Source organism: Apteryx rowi, unplaced genomic scaffold (assembly GCF_003343035.1).
Source record: "Apteryx rowi isolate R43461 unplaced genomic scaffold, aptRow1 scaffold_438, whole genome shotgun sequence".
Taxonomy (NCBI): domain Eukaryota; kingdom Metazoa; phylum Chordata; class Aves; order Apterygiformes; family Apterygidae; genus Apteryx; species Apteryx rowi.
The window spans coordinates 180441-202708 of NW_020450692.1; the positions used below are offsets into that span (position 1 = coordinate 180441).

At 39.9% G+C, this 22268-nt stretch overlaps 1 protein-coding gene and 1 long non-coding RNA gene across 8 annotated transcripts in view; one reads left to right on the forward strand and one right to left on the reverse strand.

Moving 5' to 3' along the window:
• FAM241A (family with sequence similarity 241 member A) lies at positions 1-17471 on the forward strand. Of its 6 annotated transcripts, XR_003255319.1 has the most exons (3): positions 1705-2951; positions 10315-12152; positions 14102-14184. XR_003255319.1 is itself a non-coding variant. In XM_026076721.1 (2 exons), exons 1-2 carry the CDS (start codon positions 49-51, stop codon positions 14345-14347), a joined length of 336 nt encoding a protein of 111 aa, XP_025932506.1. In that variant the 5' UTR covers positions 1-48; the 3' UTR covers positions 14348-17471. The 6 variants fall into 6 exon arrangements, 4 of the variants coding, with proteins under 4 accessions (XP_025932506.1, XP_025932507.1, XP_025932508.1 ...); XM_026076721.1 differs by lacking the exons at positions 1705-2951; positions 10315-12152 and adding an exon at positions 1-138 and having other exon boundaries at positions 14102-17471; XM_026076722.1 differs by lacking the exons at positions 1705-2951; positions 10315-12152 and adding an exon at positions 2-129 and having other exon boundaries at positions 14102-17471.
• The window catches only part of LOC112971362, a 21297-nt gene continuing 15603 nt past the window's right edge, over positions 16575-22268 (reverse strand). Inside the window, exons 3-4 of one of the 2 annotated variants that reach the window (XR_003255321.1) lie at positions 20842-21227; positions 16575-20239 (exon numbers count right to left, since the gene is read on the reverse strand). This is a non-coding gene — a long non-coding RNA (uncharacterized LOC112971362). Of the gene's footprint in view, positions 21228-22268 lie in introns of both variants that reach the window. The other variant, XR_003255320.1, reaches the window with a different exon arrangement.

The following is a 22268-nucleotide window of genomic DNA, read 5'->3' on the forward strand; positions in this document are numbered from 1 at the left end:
CGGGCGCTGCTTTCTCTGAGAAACTTCATGGAGAGTGCCTCGTAACAAATGCGTAACGGTCGTCCCCGCGCCGCGCCGCCCCGGCACCACAGAGGCCACCTGGGCGAACGCCTCGCTGACGCTTCCCGGGTAATTCAGGTCTCTAAAGCAAAGCGATGTTCCTGTTCAATCAAAAACTTAAGCTTTTATTTTCTTCGTTACTTACAGCAATCTACTGTATTATGATTGAAACAATCAACTTTTTTTTTTTTTTTAAGTTGCCCGGTTTGTTTAGGGTACGCATCTTTATTGCGTGGTGGAAGTGGGCTATTCTCTTAGGAAATGAGAGGAGCCCTGTAAATTTCCCTATTGTTAATTGTAAAACGGGTTTCCACACACTCTTTGCGTCAGTTTTTTTTTTTTTTTTTTAGACACCATTGTCTGTATGTTCAGACAAAGGCAGGGTTTTTAATGCACCTTTATTGATGTTTTGTTTAAAAAAAAAAATCTTTTTCTTACTCGGTACTTAAATGTAACAGTCCATTATGAATGCCTGAGAACGCTTAAGTAAATGGGCAGAGAGAGCTGCTGAAGTACATCTCAAACTAACTTCCAGACAGTTTTACTTCTTAATTATTTCTGTTGAAAACTTATATAAGATTGTAGTGACTGGACTCAATCATAAATGAGCTGTTAGAAATTTTCACAGCTAGAAATAGCTTAATACTTGAAAATATCTCATACTACTCACCTGACTTCAAAGACAGTAGGAGGATGCCTCTTCTGAAGGAAACTGATCCTAGAGAATTCACTCATTGACCATTTACATAAGGCAGTGTGGCTTTCACGTCCCTTTATATGGAAAAATGGAACAGAGCAGGTGCGTGGCGTGTGCATGTGTACGTGCCCGAATGTGGAGCAAGGCAGGATGTATTCAGAGAGGCAAAGCAGTTCCGTTCTGTGTTTCCTTCTTTCCCTAATGTTTATGGAAACCCGTGTGCAAGATACCATGGGAGAAGAGTTGGAAATGCTCCCTAGTTCTGGCTGCTGTCTTCCTTCCCTGAAACAAGAGGTCAGATATTGCATCAGATAATCTGAGATGTTAATGCCCTCAAGCTGGTTGTAACTCCTTGCTGCAGGAGGAGCTCTCCAGAGGTTACCTCTGCTTCTGGCGGAGTGACCAAGTGTGTTAATGTGGTTTCAGGAGCAACACTGCTAGGGGATGGTCCAGGCTGAAGAACTGCCTAGGGATATTGCCTAAATATGTTTTAAAATGAACTTGGGAAAGGTACCACTTGAGTAGCCACAAGCACGCTTGGCTGAGTCTTCCAGCTCTTCTCAGGCAAAGGTAGTGATCATGGCCCTTTCCAACGAGTTGAGGCATAATATTGGGGTAGGTAGGCAGAGTTTTTCAATAGGTGAGAGGGGAAAAAAGGCTGCTATGTATTTACTAGAAATATTTTAATATTATTATGGAGTGTGCTGTTTCTTTTTCCTGTGTATTGAGGTGCTAACGTATGGACAAATAATAGACCAGATCTGGAAATTAGGAACATTGCTTGCCTTAAAAAGGGGGGTGGGGGGGAGGACCGAGGCTAGCTGCAGAGTTACTGCAGAGATATCTGATGCAAACTTTGGCAGAAAGTCCAAGATATAGGAATATAGTTTGGGGGGGGGGGAGAGGGGAGGGGGCTGTTGGGTCATCAGGTCTAGTCATGTGCTGTCCCTGTTTTGCTTTCATAAATGTGCTCAGATTTCCCTTGAAATAATCAGTGCCCTGCCCTCACAGAAAGGCTGCTGCAGAGTCTTAGCGTTCCAAATTGCAGGAATCAAATTTCCAGAGTAGATACTTAACCAGAATTGGTTGTAGCGGCCTAATGTTGTTACTGTGTTTGCTGATGGTGTTTATACTGTTAACTCAACAGCTGGACCTCAGCCTATGTTTCCTATTTCATATTCTGTCCTGAAATATGATTGTGAGTGCCATTTTACAGTGCTATGTATGACGTAAAAGAGTCAAATTCTGCCCTGACAATGGTGTAAATCGTTATTACTCTAGGCTGATTGAAGTAAAGAAGTCTGTATAAAAGCAAATCCCTTTGACTTTTTGAGAGCTTTTTAGGTGAAGATCTGAAGCTGATAACCTGGGAGTGATATTTTTCCATTTTCTCCCAAATGAACTCAGTTTGTGTAAGATCATATCTAGTGGTATAATGCTAAAATAATACCCTTCTTGACTAGCAGGACCTAAATAATAATATGTACACCCCTTAATATTTCTTTAAATGAGGGTACTCTCTGGGAAATAAATCTGTTTAAGAAATGCTGATCCCTTTGGCTTTAATATTCTATTTAAGCTTATTAAAGCAAGGTCAGCAAGAACCTGCTTAATGAAGTTAGTGACAGCTACATTTTTAAAAGAATAAAAGGATATGTTACTAAATGTAATACATAGCCTATGGAACCCCTTGTTGTAATGGACTGTAGAATTACTTATTTCGATGATGAGAGCACTTGAGACGTTCGTAGGGACTTTGAAACCAAGTTCTGCTGCAGCAAGCAGAGCTTAGTTCCTAAACGTCCTGGCATTGTGGCTGTTTTCTACCCCTTATTAAATGCTTAGTAATGTCCATGGTGGGAGATCAAGTTTCCTCAGGGATGGATGCACTGTTCTGTCGGTGAACTCTCAAGTTAAAAAATTTTCTTAGTTTGTATCCATAAAAATGCAGCAGTAGCGCCCTGTGTGTTCCCATCTCTGAGACACTGCAGCCCACCTTTATGTTTGCAGCTCCAAGAGTTGAACTACAAACAGAAACCTCCTAGGCACTGAGAGGTACCAGCCGCCAGGGGCAGGTCACGTGCTGCTTCGCCCCGCAAAGGAGTCCCGAGCTGTTGCACTGCTGCTGGAGTTTGCAGAACATTTGGTGAAATTTGAGGTGCCAGAAGAGAAACTGTTCAGCTGGACATTCACTGTGAGACTGCTAAGTTGTGGAAAACATAATACAGTGTACTTTCTCACTCTTAACCCCAAAATTACAGTGCCTAGGATAAGAGTATTACTTTGTTCTAGGTGCTTAAATGGTTGCAAGAGGGGTTTCAGAAAAGCTGTTGTGATTTATTGATAATACTGTAAGTCAGAGGTTAGAAGGCAATGTATGCATGCTCCTTGGTCACTGGTTCTACATGTTGGACAAAAAACTTTCAGTGCACGCAATGCACAAGAATTATATTCTCTATTTTTAAAACTGAGTGAACGAGGCTAGCTAATATTGCTACATTTTTGTTCTCTGTCAGTGTATAACAGTATAAGCAGTGTCTAAAAGTATCTGAGAAGATACTTGAGGGGAAGGAAGAGAAGTGACCTGCCCTGCTCACACCAGGCTCTGTAAAATTGTGTTTATTCTTTTATCCTCAAACTACTTTGCAGGAGAAAATGTACTTCCATGAAAATATTTTTTCTTATAGATAATTCTGTACTGAAAGTTATTGTCTGTATAGACTTCAGTGGGTTTCACTCTTAACAGTCAGGGTTGCAACTCTGCCTAAACTTGAAGGCAATGGCAAAATTCCAGTTTGCTTCAGTGAAGCCAGGATTTTCACCTCAAGTTCATTTAGGATAAGTAGAAGCCAAAGTGCTGTCAGGCAGCTAAGCTAAAATCATGGTTTCCTCCCAGAAAACGTCTAAATGAAGATTTAATCTGTGACACGTGTATTTACAAGTAAATAAATAGCTCAGGCAATCACCTTTTTATTAACCTGAATTTGTAACTCTTTGGGATTCTTTTTTTGTTATTGTTTTGAACAGTATTTTATCTCTATAGATGGAGTATTTTATCTTCCCATAGATGGATTCAGAAGAGCTATCATAAATATTTTTTGTATTTTCCATTGAGATGTTTTTAAGAGGTACAAATGTCTTAAAGGGTTTGAAGTTCTAAACTTCTTGAATACGTTTCCAATATATTGTATTACTGGTATTTCTCCATCATGGAAAGACTGAACAGAGACAAAATCATCCTCTGGTTTCAACAAATTTGTGGTATCCCTCCTGTAAATGTTTCATTGTTCACAGGGCTGTAGGATTGATGTATACCGTGTTGCCTGGAACTATGTAGTTTCAGTCATAAGACAGTAGAGGCCAAGAATGCTTTAAAGTAAACTTTTAGGCACAAAAGTCTCCATGCATAAGGCTAAAAAGCTATTTTGAATTTATTCCACTCTGAGATAATCTGAAAATGGTAGGTTTCTCCTGATTGCAGTTGTTGAGATCTGTTTCTGGACTGAAAATAGTAATATCCAACAGGGATGGCTTAGTACTAAATTTGTTCTAGATCTACAAATGGGATCTACTGCGGAGATTGTTAGCTCTATAATAATACATGACCACAACTTTTTCTAAAAAGCATCACTGGGACTTCCGAGGTTTTAAGAGGAAAAAATCCCCTTCAGAAATGTCTGTAGCAGCTACAATAGAATTGTATAGTGTGATAATAGAATTGTATAGCATGCTTTGCTTTCACAGAATCACAGAATGGTTGAGGTTGGAAGGGACCTCTGGAGGTCATCTAGTCCAACCCCCCTGCTCAAGCAGGGTCACCTAGAGCACGTTGCACAGGATCGCGTCCAGGAGGGTTTTGAATATCTCCAGAGAAGGAGACTCCACAACCTCTCTGGGCAACCTGTTCCAGTGCTCTGTCACCCTCACAGTGAAGAAGTTTTTCCTCATGTTCAGATGGACCTTCCTGTGTTTCATTTTGTGCCCATTGCCTCGCGTCCTGTCGCTGGGCACCACTGAAAAGAGTCTGGTCCCATCCTCTCGACACCCTCCCTTCAGATACTTGTACACATTGATAAGATCTCCTCTCAGCCTTCTCTTCTCCAGGCTAAACAGGCCCAGCTCTCTCAGCCTTTCCTCATAAGAGAGATGCTCCAGTCCCCTAATCATCTTTGTAGCCCTTCGCTGCACTTGCTCCAGTAGTGCCACATCGCTCTTGTACTGGGGGGCCCAGAACTGGACGCAGTACTCCAGATTTAATAATATGGAGATCATTTTCTTAAAGGAAAAATTCTAGAGTCAGAAGTGAATAGAAATTTCTCCTTCTTGAAAGAAAAAATAACCATAGTTAGTTTTCAGCAAGGTAGTGGACTAGCACCACAGACTGTATGGTGCATTGTAATTTTTTTGCATGACTGAAAGTGCTGCTGGGTCAAGCTGATAACTTTTAGTAGGGGAACTTTGATAAAGCAAAATCCTGAGGAAATTAGGTGTTGCAGGTATACTTTGTCACATTTAAGGAAAAGATTGATCAGAAATGACTCTATCAAGTCTCTATAAACTTACAGCAGGGATGGTATAACCTTGCAAGGGTTGTAGTGGAAGTGTTTTGTGTAGGTGAAGGAAGAGCGCAGAGAGCAGTGCGAGACAGAGGAGAGAGACTGCAGCTCTTCCAGCGGGGCAGCTGGCCGGGTTCCCTGACCTCTGCCTCTCGGAGCCTCCCAGGCAGCCTTTCTGTCTGTGGTGCTTTAATGTTGGATGCAATATTAGTGGAGGAATTTACTCATTTTCACTCCCTGTGTTTTGATATAGGCTRAGTTTAAGATTCCCATTTCTTTCTATACCAGGACTGAAATACAGGTTATCCACTAAAGACTGTACTGCTCTCGAAGTCTGATCCGCTCTGCGTGTACATAAGTTTAGTATCTGGAAAAGCCTCTTCATCTGCTTCCTGAGTTTTTTCACTAACACAAAACTGCTCCTGGCATTTCGCAGTTTGTTGCAGCAACTGTTGATCCTGAACTTTAGTTGTCATAAAAGCTGAATATAGCTAATACATAGCAGTTGCTTTTCTCTGTTGTTGCTAGTTTCTATAGAAACATCTTGTTTCTATTTTGTAAGAGGCAGCTAATTCTTGCTGTGAATATTAACTCAGTCTTTATTTTGCAAGTTTACATCAAAATTCCCCGTTTAACTTTAAGAATGTGACTTTTACTAGTATTTGAAAGTAGTCGTGATATTAACAATTTTCTGTTTTTTAATGTGCTTTTATTCCAGAGAAAGAAGTTAAACCTGATTTTTTTTCACTGTTTTGTTTTTTTTCCAGAAGTGATTACAATTTTCCCCATATTCTAGTCTATACATATTTTAATATTTAAATATCAGATTAAACTTAGTCTAGAGAAATGAACCCAGTTGGTTTTCTGCAGGCAGTTTACATGAAGCTTGTTGTCTTAACATTCTTTTGGCAGGATATCAAGATCTTTTTACCACTTACGGTTACAAGGTCAAATACTAACCATTAGTTTCATCCTAGCAAATGATGCAGATACCACTCTCTTCCTGATAGAAGAGGAAGAAAATGAGAAAAATTCCATTAAATGTATTTGCTCTTCTTGGGCAAGTTTTGGTGGTTTTGGGGGGGAGGGGTTGCCTTTTTTTTTTTTTGCCTTTTTTTTTTTTCCTTAATGTAAGAAATGCTCTTAAATATGATGAAATGGAATGTAATCCTGGTCGTGCTCCTTATGGCAATGTTTGGTTTTGGTGCCCTGTAACAAGGTGAGACTGTTGTTCATAGAGAGGGAGGCCACCACTAGTGAACTTGCAGTTAGTTGCAAATGTCCAGAGTCTGTCTGTGGCAATACAGTGGTTTGGTCATGGTCAGCCAGGTGCGTGAATGCAGGCAAGGCTGCCAAGCTGGGTTGTCCCAAATCTCCTCTCGCTGGCTGCGTAACTGTCAAACACGTATGGTTGTGTGTTTGCTGGTAGGTGTCCCTGCCTCCGTTGTTGAACTCAATAGAAATTGGCCCCTTATTTTGGAGGGAAGGGGACTTGTGGTTGTTTCTGTTACAGTCTCTGTCATCCGTTTTCTCTCTTCTCATATTTTTGAGTAAGTTTGAGCTTACATATTTTCGGTTTTACTTGGCATCCTCTAAAAAGAACCAACTTTGCCAGGCTGTCTTTTTTGAACATTAACGTTCTAGCTTTCAAAAATATTTGAGTACTTTTCAGTAAGTAAACATGATGCTGATGTCACATCTTGGGGGCTTTTTTTGACATTTAAGTCATGCCTTCAGCTATCAGATACACCACCTGTTCCCTGGTATAAAAGTGACCGTGAGTGGAGTAAAATAGATTGTGAGGACTAAATACTGTAGAGGAAACTTTTACTTAAAAAGAGAAATGTGTGTGTGGGGGGGTGTATATGTGATAACCTAGCATTTCTTGATAACCAATTTTTTAATGCCTCATTTAGATATCTTTAAACACATATTTGTTATTAAACTCAAAAGGAGCTTCTTTTCTGTCTAGTTTGGAAATAATTCTCCAAAATATACTTTTTTTATATATATAACTGGTAATGTGACCAAGTCTGATCTGAGGCATGTCAGAAACAATTCAGAGACACTGCTGCTTTCCTGTGTTTGAAATGAACTTTCTTCATGGATACTGCTTTCCTACCTCCTTCTTTCTTTTTCTTTTTCCCCTACTAGCCCATTAGCATTCTTTCCTAAATGTGTAATAACAAGCTTTTAAGTCAGCACCACATCAGAGTAGTTTTGTGTTTTCCCAGTCTGTCAGACTTCTTTTGCTTCCGTTGTTGGAAGTCACATTTGTGTAATGCTCTTCCAGACAGCTGATGCAAGAAAAGAGAATCTGATAGGACTGTGCCCCATTTCACTGTTACTGTTGTCAAGTTAAGTGTGGAGTGGAAATTTTTTAAGGTGTCTGAGCAACAGAAAGGACTGTCAGATTTCTTCAATTCATTAATCATGAGAAAGGAGGAAGAGAGATGTATTTGATTTGTTCTGAATGATCTCATACCTTCAGAGTAGCTGAATAGTGTTTTTTTTTTTCTTTTTTAAAGAAACATTCTTAGTTTTTAGGCAGAACAGATTCCTTATGTTCATCCACTCTCCTCCTACAGAATGTAGGTTATTTAATTTCATCCAATTGCTTCATTCACATCAATTACTTATGATTTTTTCCACACACTAAAAGGAAAACAAACAAACAAACAAAACAAACCATCTCAAGATCCTTATGGTAAGTGTGGAAAACTTTGGACCAAGCTGCTGCTTCAGCAGACTGAATGCTTGGAAACCAAGACTGTATCTAAAACTGTTGCTGTGATTACAGCTAGTGCTGTAGTGAACTTACAGGATTGAGAAATGTTACAGTCACTGTAGATCCATCCAATTTATGGTCCTTCTGGACAATTTGTCCAGCCCTCGGCCGTCTTTCTGGGTGGCCCCACAGCATTGTGCCTGGCATGGGAGACGTGCAGCAGAGGGCAGGTGATGAGCAAGCCTGCCCTTCCTCAGAGAGGCTGGCAGGAGGGAGGCAGCCGTTGCAGCTGCCAGAGCAACTCGTTGCTCCTTTCAAACCACTTTTCATACCCAGTGGGAGACCTGAATGATTCCAGCAAGAGCAGCAGCCCTAGGGGGTGCACGGAGATTTACCTGTGTGCAAATGCCGTGTGGTTTATGTCTGAGGTGGTCTGCGCATGGTCAGTTAATCCATCACTTCCAGCAAGTGTCAGACGTGTGCATGGGTGACATAAGCGTGCTGAACCCACGTGCAGGCTCTATCGCATGCCGAGGAGCCTGCTGCCACAGCACCTTTCTGTGCCTGTAGGTGATGGAGGGCCTCACCAGGCAGCGCTTCTTGGCGGTGCTGTAGAAGGATGTTCAGCCTTGACGTAAAGGCATCACTGCTAACGTCCTTTAGCAAGGTAGAGGTGCTGATAACAGAAAATAAGAGAAATGCTAAATCTGTGCTTCAACACTCGCTTTGGCTAGCAGCAGGAAAACTGAACTTTCCCAGCGTGTTGGGCAGGTACGTGTCCCGTGCTGACCCCGTTGTGTCCTGCATCCTCTGGGGGCTGTTCAGTGTGGCCTGCAAATTGTCAGGGAGAAACCAAGTGCCCTCAGCACTCAGAGGGAAAAAGGCCTTGGCGTGGATATGTTGTGCTTGGGCGATACGGACAGGCATGAGCCTTACACGATTGTGAAAAGTTCAGTGCTATCCATCTCTGCTAGTGAAAAGAGAATGTGAATCACTTTGAAGATGGTTTCTTGTGGGAGGGATTGTTTTCTCATGGGAACTCATGTTTCTCTGTATGCCTAAAATGCTGCTGATGTCAAAGGACAAGCCAGAAAAAGTTACTGCTCTCAGGCTGAGGTGGAATGGCATCTGCTCGTCGCGTGGAAGCCACAAGGTTATCATGTGCTTTCCTGAAAATAGATAGTAGTGAATTTGAATGCAAGTGATGGAAGTTTGCCATAAGCAAAGGTAGTGGTCAGAATATATATAATTTTCTGTGTTATGTTGATGACAAACATAACTGTTAACGGCACAGCCAGATGTTCATTGAATTCAGTAGGTTGAGTTGACTTTATCTTTTCTATTGTTTTACCAGAAAAACATTTAATTACAAGGGAGACTTTTTTTCAAAAGTACTTTAGGGATGTAGGCACATAAACTGGATTCAAAGTTACTGAGCACAAGTTTTAGCATCTCTGTGTGTTCTTCAGAGACTTCCCCAGTTTTAGGAAAAAAAAAATACATGTTCCTTTTGTGTTATTCTGTCTTCATGAGGGGCATGACAGTAATTCTCTCTAAAGCATGTAAGCCCCTAAGCCACTTGGGGAAATTTTGGACTGGGGAAACTCTGGTTACAAAGTTTCTGTAGGAAAGTTTTCTAAGGTTTGGATCTTCAGGTTCTGGCTCTGTCAATACATAGTGAGAGACAGTAGATGACAGCTTTACTGATGAAAAACATGTCATTTTATAACAGCAAACATTTAAAAGACAACAGAACACACAGTGCTTCACAGCAACCTCCAGGTGTTACAATAGGCTTGTGAAGAGCATCATTTGTGCATGCACACTGAATTACATAAAAGATCACAGATATTTTCCCCTTTTTTCCTATATGGTAACTCTGTTTTTAACTTTAAATAATTGTATGTAAGTCAAAAATAGAAACCAAATATGAACTATTAAAAGGGGGGAGAGAATTATTACACTATCAATTTGGAAGCATTTAAGGAATATAAAATGAAAGGGGAATTGAGGCAATGGAGTCATATATAGTGGTTGTGCATTTGAAATAATACTGAGTAAAAAAACATGCTAGTGTAATTTGATTTAACAGGGTAGAGGATCCCAGTACGTCTAAAATAACTAAAATCACTTAAGTCTAAAATTAATTTAAACTACAGCAAAGAGTAATTCAATTGGATAACATTAACGTACAAAACAAATGCAATCAACGTTTCTAATACATTGTTCATTTTCATTCAAACAGGAAAGCCCCATTCTTTTTTCTCTTTCAGGAATAATCCTGTATGTGTGTATTCAATGAGGGCCTTTCTGCCAGCAGGAGGAAGGAGGGCAGAGAAGCTGGGAAGTCAGTGCTGCTGTTCTCTTTCCAGGAGATCTGTTGGACATGCATCCAAGTGTATCTCCAACTGCACTTCTGTTCCTCCCTGCCCCTCTGAATTTCTTCATCACTTCTGCCTTTCAAACAGTGAGGAAAGGCAAACAAGTTGCTGAGGATAAAATAAACCTCTGCTACAGCCCCTCCTGCCTTTGGGCAAATGGAAGCTGGCCGTGCCCACCGCACAGCGTTTGGCAGCTGTGGGGAGGCGGGCAAGCCTCAGGGAAGGCCTTGAAAGCAGGCGTACGCAGTGGCTATTGCAGATAAAGAAATTCCTTCCACTCCTTTCTTATACAGAAAGTGTTATGTAAAATAAGTTATGAAACCGAGTCTGGGTTGTTGATTTTTAAAACAAGTAACAACTTTGAAACAGAAACTTCTTTTGCTTCTAAGTGGGGAATCTTTGTTTTGTTTCATTGAAGATAGGTGTCTGGTCAGAATGGACCTGATCAGTATTTTTTTTTTTTATGTTTTTCTGTTATGGCTGTGTCTTTATAGCTTCAGTATGATTTAGCAAGATTTAGCATGAAAATAGTTGTACAGAAATTAAGAGTCAACTGGGAACTGTGTGTTCACTGAAGACAGCCAATTTCTAAAAATATTTAGAAAAGCTCTTTTGGAAAAAAGGAAATCTGTCATTCTAAGGATATGGCTTGATAGACACTGGCATATCTGTGTAACTTTATGCTATTTTACTATCTCCCTGAAAATTAACGAGAAAACTTTTAGCTTCAATGTTAACATTTATTTAATATTTTTTAGCAATTTGGAGTATTGTAATGTTATTGGTGTTTGCCCTAATGGTTCTATTTTAGTTCCACCTCTGAAGAAAAGTATTTGTCCAGCATGTGAAATGATTACGCAGTAGTAAAGAAAAATATGCCTTCCATGTGTTACAGTTGATCATCTGTTTTCAGTTTCACTTGTTTTTTGCTGAGTTGCCTGAAGCAAGACATACTCAGCCTGAATTAATTGAAGTAGCCTTTGAAATCTTGAGAATTTCCATGGCCATTCTCAGTTTTTGTAAGCTCTGTAAAATATTTGGAAAAATAACTGATGTGTTTTGTCATTAAACACACACTTTTCAGTCTCCTTGTCTAGAAGGCATGCTTTGTGTAATTGTTTTAGGGATTCATGAATCCGACCATGTTTGAGAAGGGGAGGGTGAGGTAAAGTCTTACTTCAAAAAAGAAAAAAAAAAAAGGCTAAAGCTGGAATTTACACAGTATCCTGCTTAACAGAATATAGGCAGTTTCTTGCTGTGAGCTTGTCAAAGTAAAATGAGAAGGCTAGGGAAATGCTGAGCCCTGCAGCTGATCCGAAGTGAGCAATATTCTGAATGTGGGCACGAACACGAGTCTTGGTGCTTAATTGGCCTGGTGAAGTGGAGCCTGTGTTCATATGCCTCTTGCTATACCTTTTTCCCAGTGCCCCATGGTTCCTCCTCTGTGAGGAGGCTTTCAGCAGGTTGCTGAGTACTATTAATAATCCAGAGGCAAAGAAGTGCTTTTTTCTGTGTTGTTGTTGGGTTTTTTTCCTGCCCCCCTCTCCCCACTCACAGTGGCCCTGGCCACTAGCTCAAGGCTGACACTACTTCTCTAGAAAGTGCAGCAATTGCGCCTGCATCCCTTGACTGTTTCTCTCGGAAGTGCTCTGTCTGCAGCCACTTGGTGAACACTGCGCTGTGACCTCTTCCACGGTCTCATCGGCGTGTGCTCCCTGTGGTCTCTGAGGGTAGGAAGCAAATAATTTCATTCTTCTTCCCAGCATACCCTTTCTCCTAATTGTTGTGATCGATAGGCCACTTAGGCTAATAATACGGCACTTCTCCTGTTTGTCTCCCTGCTCTTAGAGAACAGAGGAATGAGAGTTCCTGTAATAACATTTTATTCCCAGTGGCAAACACCCTGCCATTTGGACCCTGCAGTGGCTCACAAAAGAGGCTCTGCCTTTCTTGAAGAGGCTAATCCTGAAACACTGAAATTAAAGAGAAATTAATAGCGATTTGAATTATGAGCAGAATTAAGGCTAAAATGCTGAATACTGGGGTTTTCATATCCATAAAGGGGGAGAAAAAGACCTGTGCATGAGAAGCAAACTAAAGAGAGAAAAGGAGGGTTGCTGTTAATACACTAAATTAAATATTGATGTTTTCAAAGTTTAGACTCTCTTCTGTAGAACTGCATAATAATTAGATACAATTATGTAGGAGTCCTGCACTCCTCCCTTTCTGGGATTCACTACTGAATTTTAAAACAAAATCTGCATGAATAAACAAGTAAGAGAAATACTTTACCCAAGCGCACACAACTGAAGGACAGTAGCTTTTTTTACTAGTAGCAGCTGTGGCACTTTAGCTAACCTTCGTTCAGTTCAGAAGGTTCCGTGTCATGGCCTGCAAGTTTGGCTTAGGAAATGTTCCCTTCCTTCAGTAGTCCTTGCTGGATGCTTTTCAATTGGAATGAGAATTCACTTTTACTACCGGGTCTCTAATGGAGAGTCCATACTGCTGCTGGATGGAATTTGTATTTCTTACAGAGATTGTGCTGCATAACCACAGGAAGTAGAATGACTTTCTCCCTTGAAGATATAATTGAAGATATGCTCTTGCTTTGAATCCAGACCTAGACTAATTGCAAGTAGGGTTTACAGGCAATTTGGTGGACCTATCGATCAGTTGACTGAAATATCGATGAGTAGCTGCTGCTTGTGTTTTCATTGCTACCTGATGGAAGGACTAGCAAACTTAAAACTGTCACCTTGAAAGTGCGCTCACCCTGTCATACCCAAGCACAAGGCAATAAGGTTTTGTACAAAGAAGCTCAGGATGCTGAGGAAAGAGAGCTGTAATTTCAAGGTCTAATCTGGTTACAATTTACATGTCGAAATAGTAACTCCAACCTGTCTTATTTGCAGTGATGTCTGAACTTGGGATCTGCACCTTAAGATCCACTTCTGCCTTGCTCCACACTTGCCTCCAGTCCTTTTTTCTTTTTGGGAGTGCTGGGGACCTCGCTTCCCCTCTGCCTCGTTTCTTCATGGCACCGCTCGGCGGCTGGGTGGTCCTTGTGCTGTTTCCCTTGCGTGACTTCCATTGCTTTCTACCCCAAGCCAGGATGGATGTTCACCCTCTACCCTAGTCTAATTCAGTGCCCTTCTTTCAGTGGTGATAGTATCCCTTTCGGTTTCCTGTGTTTTGGTGGAAAATACCTAATAGTTTATGCTTAATTGTTCTGTACAGTTCTTGTGGTTCTGAAGATACTCAGGAAACGATTTATAACAAATTTCTTCAGTCAAATCCTCTCCCTGAAGACACGGACATCCGATTTCATTGTAGTTGCCCTAGGGTATCACTGGCATCCATGCTGGGCTGGCAGGTATGAAATAGGACCTCTGGGAGAGCTTTACCCCTCTACCAGGACATTGGGAGGGGAGACAAAATATTGTCTCTATTTAGTATAATTCCAGATATCCCAAGTTTAGACAAGTGAGCCTCACCCTTAGTGTCATGTGTAAGTCACCAGGTGCATAATGTTTTCAATTGCTAGAGTTAATGAATAGCTTCATTGCTGTATATTTTATTTTATGCATTAAAGTAGAAACAGCTGAGACTTCTTCACATGAATTATAATAATAATAACTGATTGTCCAACATATTTCCTAATTTTGTCTTCTGTTTGCAGGTCCAGCACGAACAAAGAAACCACACCGCAGAACCCGTAATAGATGATTATAAAAAGATGGGGACTCTCTTTGGCGAATTAAACAAAAGCCTCATCAGAATAGGCTTCACAAGGATGTATTTTGGAGAACGGATAGTAGAACCTGTAATAATTATGTTCTTCTGGATTATGCTCTGGTTTCTTGGCTTACAAGCTCTTGGACTAGTTGCAGTTCTGTGCCTTGTCATTATTTATGTGCAACAGTAACATTTTATAGATACCTATTGGAGTAGGTATTACAATGCTGTTACCATTCAGTGGATTCATATGTTTTACTTAAATGGGTGCTTTGAATGCTTCAAATTTTATCTTGCTGAACTTCCAAGATTTGGGGTGAGGGGGACTAAAATTATGCATTTTAGGCAAAGTCAGCAGGCCTACTACATCTTTGAAGGGCAAAGAAAAAAAAAAAAAGATTGCAATACAGCATTGTCCAAAGTAATGTGCTGTTTCCTCCACCCTTGGGGGCTTAGTCCAAGGATTGTCTTTTTATTTTTTCCCCCCTCTGAATGCTCTCATTTTGTACAGTAAAAATACGCTGTCTGGTTTAAAGTGGACACTTGGTGGGAGTATCCTTGCTTATTGCTGGGGCTTTTTGTGTGCTGTTTGTTACTGAATCTGCATAAATTGCTAGTTCATTGCTGAAAAGCTACATCTACACTAGGGAGGTTTGCTAACAGAACTACAATGACAAATGTCTCATAAGGTGGATGCAGCTTCCCAACTTGAAAGCATCTTTGGTTAGTGTAGTTTATAGCAAGCTTTCCTCCAGGGAACAAGCTATGCCAGAAAAATGCTTTTATACTGGTATTAATGACTTCACACAAGGCTTCTGTTGTTGTTTAGGGCTAGGGAAGAATCACAGCCCCAGCCTGTGTTGGCCAAATGGTCAAATGTAGATCTGCCTTGTTTGTGAACGTGTACTTGACTCCTGCTGCTATTTATTTTTTTCTTGCCATTCCTCCCCCCTCCTTCTGAAGATAAATATTTGGATAGTTCATGGACTTTGTAGATGGATACAGCTGCAGTATTTGGCATTTGCCATTGCAGACAGTATGCTAGAATATTGTCTACTTCCTCTGCAGTCTTCTGTGCAAGTGTGAAGTGTTTCAACAACTAGGTAGATAACAGTCCAGATCAGTTAATGCTCTCCTGATTTACTGCAGTGTGCACCTAAGACTAGGGAGAAGCTTTGCTTATATAAGCAAATCAGGCCTGTATCCTGTTGTAAGACAAGAATGTAGTTGGAATCAAGTGGTTATTTTATTTAGTAGTATTACTTGATTTATTTCCAAACTAGGCATCAAAAGTGCATATCTGTAGACCCATCTTATGGGCAAACTAGGTCAGAGAACAGGATATTCAAGAGGAGGTACAAAATACACTCTGGCTGCATAGGAGCCACTCCAGAGAAGTGCTATATATTTCAGAATGAGTTGAAAGCCTTCAATTAAAGGAGAACAGTATAATGAGACAGAATCTTTACTAAATAGGCCAATTTAATATTTGCTGTACATTACTTTTAATAATACTTCATTACAAATTTGACTTTATCTACTCTAGAATTAAATTATACATTTGTTTAAAGAGATGTAATATGTGAAAGTTACAGAAAATTACTTAAGCTTTTGCAGTGATTTTTTTTCTAAAACTTTTTTATACCAGCAGTGCTTAACAACTCAAGAGTTTTTAGTTGAAAATGCTGGGTCTTTTCCAAAGACCTTTGAAGTCAAGGGAAGCTTTTGTATTGTCCCAGTCCTGCAACTGGATTCTCAAGGCAGATTTTATGCCAGCATGGATCTTGTTGGTTGCTGGGCTCTATTTTGAGGACCTTTGGCCCCAGTCCTTACAACCTTTCCTATCACTGAAATAATTGCTATTCAGGGCAATGAATGTGAAGGCCCAGCTCCTTTTAAAGTCCTTATGTGCCTAAATTTGATCTATAGAAAGTTCTTTCAGTTTTTGTAATGAATGGTGGGTTGATGCACAGTTACCTTCTGAGGAGCCGAGACTTTGTCCAAATCTTCAGATGCTTTCTGTGACGCTGGCCGTGCATCGGGGACACGCTGCTGCATCAGCAGGATGGCATGGATTGGAACTGAGGCCCAGGTGTGCCTTTAGGATGCAACCTGTGTTGACTAGCACCTAGTTAAATAGTTGTGCAGAAAACGTGGAAACGCGTGACAACAGGAAGTATTCCTGGATACAAGTGTTGTTACTCACAACTGGAAGTGCAAAAGCAAAGACCATGTGCACACTGAACCTGGGGGTAGGAGATCTGTATTCACAAGTGCCTAAGGGTAAACTGTTCTTTTTTCAAATCCCTCAAAAAATAGAATCTCTGTTATACCTTTGCATATTCGTATAGATTTAATGGTGGTTTTACGTGTATTCTTCTCCTGTATAAGGACTGTACTGCAAAAGCATTTTGTCATTTAGCAAAAAAAAAAAAAAAATTCCTTTTTTCCCACAACCAGGTTACTCTTCAGAGGATCTCATCCAGTTCCTTTTGTCTTGTAGGAAAAAGTGTCTATGTGATATCGTGCTGCAGTAACACCGTTGTGTAAAGACACTGTATTGTGACAAGGCACGTAGTATTGAAGCGGTGATTTTGCTCTGTACACAGGGAATTGGGGAACAATGAACCAAGGGTGTGGCTGACTAATTAGGCAAGGAAACTATTTATGTGCATGTAGTCTTTTATTATGTGCATAACTACGATTATTTCACTCATGAGCAGTCATTTCAGTTATTCTTTTCACGCTCATGTCTGTAAACACATGAGCTATGGGTCTAGTTTTTGGACTAGAATTGTGTATAATGAAGTTTTAATGGTTTCTCTTAAAGGTAACTATAACATTTTTAAAAACCTGAAAAAATAGCCCTCATAATGGAGTTAGCTTGACTGAAAAAGAAAAAAAAATCTTATCACATGGAAGATAAAGTTCAGGTATACACCTGTTTTGTTTCATACATTCCATTGTATATAAGAATTTGCATAGAATCATCTGTCCTAATTTTTGTGCTATTGCTATATTTATATTTCCCTCTCCTTTGCAGGAGAGGAAAAAGGAGTTAAGGGAAAAATGTGACTGGGACAGAATCAGACCCAAGGAGTTGAAAATGAAATGCAATAAAATGGGGCATATATGTATCAAAAGAAATCTAATTGTAAATGTGCATCACAAATGAGGAAAAATGAGTGAACAGTCCTTGCATTGTTTTCTTTCTTCCTTCCATCCAAACTTAGTTCCAAGGCAGAGGAAGCACCAAGCATTCAAAGAATGTTCCTAGCTCAAAATCAGAAGGTTAATTAAAAAAAAAAAAAAAAGATGAAGAAAAAAAGACAATTTCCCTTGTGTCTATATAGTGAAAACTGATAATGTTGTTTATATTGGTATATATGATTATTATTCTTGTTAAAACTGAAAGCACCTTTATGCGTTTGTGTGTAGAACTGTATGAGAGAATTATGTCCCCTAAACCTGTATTAAACAATAAATGATGTAATTCCTGTCAATCAATGCAACATGTTAAAAGCTTTTTACATAACCTCTGTTTTTTAAAGGATGGACTTTTCAGTACTGTTTCACACCTGTCAAAAGCACAGATGTTTGAACTACTGTGTACAGAGAAGAAACTCTACACATAGGAGAATCTTAGAGAGCCCTGTTTGCACTGAAAAATCATCACATTGAAATTGTCCATTTAAAAAAAAAAAAGCTTCCTAAAAACTCTGTATTAATTGTATCCTATAGAAAGCACTTTGTTATTCTTTCTAATAAAAACTATTGTCATCAATGAGAATTGTGAATTCTTTGTGGTGCTTTCTTCAGGGTTATTTGACTCCTTTTAAACTTTCATGGCAGACCCAGATGAAATATGGCAACTTTCAAATATCCACTGAAATCAGCTGAACTTACTGCTATTGGAGAAATAACAGGAGCCAATACCAATACTTGTGTTTGTCCGTACAGTGGCTGAATTAACTATATCAGTTCTCTATAGTTGCGTTTGCAGCAAGTTACACTGAATTTAAAAAGTAGAACTAGAGGATGTTAACAAATAATGGCCACATTATGGTATAAAGTAGCTTTTTATCATGTAGCATATCTATTTTGCATCCAGAAACAGCCTTTGGAGGAACCAAATGTGGTCAGGGGTGTGCAAAATACTTTAAAGTGACAATTGTTATGCCCCAGAAAGCTTTTGGAGCTTTTGGTTGTTTTTTAAATACTCACAGAGCAACGTGTGGTCCAAAACACCTCAAAACAAACCCACTTCAAACTGTTCAGTTTTTTGGTTTGTTTTTTTTTTCCTCCCGCAATTCAGATGGGGTTTTGTTCTGAGAGCTCCAACAGATACTTAAATGTGTTTCTGCTGCTCAATATACACAAGTAGTTAAATAGCACAGGTTTTCTAAAAGCAGGCAATAATTCCTCTGTAGCAAAACTGAATTTTGGTCCTTCAATCTCATACTAGTAGTCTTGCACAAAATAAGTAAGACTTGTGTTGTATGTATGCAAGTTCAAGAACTTCAGGCTTTGAATCTAGCTACAGAATTTGCTGTCTGCCTAAATTCTGTAGTAGTGTCAGAAAATCTTACTTGATTCTTTTCATCCCAGGCTTTAGTCTAGATTTTGGCCTCTAGCCTCTCCACTCTGCCAGAACTGATGGCTTCATCCCCTTTTCCTTTCCTTTCTTTGCTCTGTCCTGCTGCTGTCTCTAGGGCTGTTCACTAGAACAGCCTCTTGCTGTGTTCCAGGTGCTGCTGCTTTTTTATCATTCAGTCTCCCAAAAACATTGTTACATGGCACAAATTTTGTTTTCAGTTGGATTTTTTTTCTTTTATTTTGTGCCTGCTTAACAGCAGAGGAAAAGAAATTGGAGAGAGGATTTTAAAAACATGTTGGGGTAATCATTTTTCACTGTGCTTGTGTGTCATTTTAGATGTTGGTTAACAAACTGTGGTTTGCAATCCACAAAGGGTCCAGAGAGTGGCAAAGGGCTGTTGGTAGATTGATGCCCGAATTTTGAGAAGAGAGGGGTCAGTCAGCCTGCAGGTATGGTTATTGCATGTTTACACAGGCCAGCTGGACTGCTAACTTCCTTTAACTCCCAGCCACAGTTAGTTTCTTCAGAGTAATGCCTGCACTTGTATATGTAATTATCAGTATTCCTTCCTTACTTGCTCTGAAGAAACTGAGCTTTCATCAACTCTGTTTTATACAAATGAACTAAAAGGGGATAGGAAAGGAGAACTGGACTTACAGTAGTGTTTTTAACTTTGGTGTAACTTGCACTCTTTCTGAACTTTGGTCTTGAACTATCCAGATTGCATTCTTGGTATCTCATGTGCAGTTTGATGCTGTTTCTTGTCAAAAGTCTTTGTATCAGCTCCATACAATTTTTTTTTCCTCAATAAATGCAGTAGTGAAGCATCTGAGATAATATATCCTTTTTCCCACAGAATTTACTGAAACAACCCCCCAAAAATGGTACAGAGGGGTGCAATGGGACCATCTCCGGATGGCAGAGCTGCTCTCGGGGCAGCCCCAGATGAACTGTCTCCTTCCCAGAGTGCAGCCGGCTGTTGAAGTGCAGGGAAAAGTCTCCCCAGGCCGCAGGCAGCAATGAAATAGCAAGAGGTCAGCTGGCATGGGAGGGGAAGGGTTGTTACACCACAGTGTAACAAGGGATTTGGTCGGATGATATTTGGGACAGAACTGTTACAGAGCTAAGTGTAGTGTCTATGATTTATGTTCATTAATTGTAAATTAATTAAGCCCAGCTGTTTCATGGCTTGCCATGATGCATCAGCTTGTGTTCAGAGTGAACACTGCTTATAACATGTTTCTGGAACCTGTCTGGGTCTCTCTAGACAACATTTACATGTACCATTTACTGTAGATTGCATTCTAAAGCCTTACAGGGGAAAAGGGGTTCATTTCTCAGTCCTTATTTGAATGAGGGTTTAATATATATGAGAAAGGAGCCAAATTAGTCACTGAGAAACTGCTGATGGCTTCCCGGTAGAGGAAAGAGCTGCCTTTGCTGTGCGGGTGATGAAGGTACAAGAGACGTGGGTTTACATGCTGCCTAGAACAGGTGGAGGAAAGCAAACATTTTTCCATCTTAATTAACAAATAAATCTCTTACAAATAAATTATCTATTTTCTAATATAGTGTTCTTTCCCTAGGTGCCTGGAACATACTTCCCAGATACAGTAAGTCCATAGCAAAGAGATGAATTATTAGGCCAAAAAAAATCCTTTGGGAACCAAAATTCTGTACTATAAAGTGACAGGCATTGAGGAACCTCTTCTGCACTTGAATGAGATTTGAGCTCTTAAGTGCCCAACATGCTTTTGAAAATTGAGCTTTGGCTTGTAAATTACTTGTTTCAAAAATTTTACCTGGTTATCCACTTAAATCATTCTTTCATTCGTGTTTTTAAAAGTTTGTACTATCAGTCCAAAAATTCGGAAAGATACTCCTCTCCTAATAGCTGTTGCTGGTGTGAGTGAATGTAGCCTGTACACACTGAATGCCAGGTCACAGCAAGAGAGCGGCATACTTTTAATTCTATATAGCCTGTGTCACAAAGTCTAAAAGCAGTTCTCCAGCATTCCCTTTACTGTCATGTTCTCTATTCATGCATCTTGGAAGATGCTTAGCTAGAGCTGACATCAGCCACGTACCTAATTTCCTCAGGCATTTCAGTCCTCTAAGCTCAGGACTTTCTGCTGCTGAACAGACTCTGCCTGTCTCCACACAGCTGAGCACCACATAACTGTCCTTTCCTTCTTGTTAAAGAGTGGAAATACACTCCAGCATACTGCATTCTTGTCCTGATCCTAATAAGATTAGAAAAAGCATTAAATACAATTTTCCTAAGAGCAAACTTTTATACCTTTCAGCTTACCTCAGTACACGTCTTCTGTGAATCCTCCTGTTGCAGAGGAAAAATGATGCAACAGACTTGAGTCTGTTGCCCATTTTTGATGTTCCGTCAGATAAGAGAACCAAATGCATGCAAATGTTCGAAAAACTTTTTAAATTTTGGTTTCTACTTTCTTGATTCCATCTGCGATTAGAGAGAAAAAGATGAAAGTATTTGACTACGCTGTATTAGCAATGAAGCTTTCCTTGTCTCTTCTCACTTCACAAATTATTACCGCAAAGTATTCAACAGATAAATACAAAATTCTGTTAACAAATTCAGTTTTAACTTTGCCTTCAAAGTCCCCATGTTTTCTTGTTCAAATTCATTAGACATTGTCTTTGGGTATAGCTTTCTCTTATAACATTTGTTTTAGGGAGAGCCTGTTTTTTGCCATGTATATAGTTCAGTGGAGACCAGACTGTTAGACAATTTAGGGTTTTGAACCTGCACTCCAGCATGAGATTTTGTCATTCTTGAGACCTGCCTACCATGTCAGCTGGGCTATGACATTTTCCATCCTGAAATTTTTGGGCTTTACAGGCTGGGGGGGGCTTCTGCGCTTATAAGTGAGTAGATGTTAGAGTATAGTTAAGACCTGAGATTAATAGTATTTATTTGTGCAGCAGTGGCTCTCTGCAGTTTCCTGGGAGACTGAGCAACGTTTTGCAAAAAACGCTAGCAAATAACCTAAAAACATTGTCAAAGGAATTCAGGCCTTCACAGGTAACTGTGTTCTGCCATGCATGCTCTGTCCTTCTTTTGTTACTAAAAAAATGAATTCAATGCATTTTTAAATCCTCCCCTTAGATTTCCATATTGATAACACAAGTCCCCTTTGATGCCATAGTTCTCTCATCTTTTTCTGAAAGCTTCCTGATTGCTGCCTTTTTGCCCCTCCTTGAAATCCCTGTGAAATGCTGACCATGGAGGGGAAAAAAAAGTGTAGCTATTCTTAAACCGAAGATGGTTGCTTCCACCACAGTGGTAGTACAAGCTGTTTTCTCCTTTCTAAGTGCTTCAGATCTCTCCTGGGAAAATTCAGAAAGCATTTAACTCAGAATCAACTCTGCTTCTGTATCATTATATATTGTTTCTTTTTACTTTTTTTTTATTATTATTACTACTATTTAAAAGCAGGTTTCTGACAGAGCTTATTTGGTCCTACTGCTGCTTCCTAAATAA

Coding starts and splice junctions, on each gene's coding strand:
- FAM241A (XM_026076721.1), top strand. CDS start 49: ATGCGTAACGGTCGTCCCCGCGCCGCGCCGCCCCGGCACCACAGAGGC. Junction 139..14,101: donor ACGCTTCCCGGGTAATTCAG/GTCTCTAAAGCA, acceptor TTCTGTTTGCAG/GTCCAGCACGAACAAAGAAA.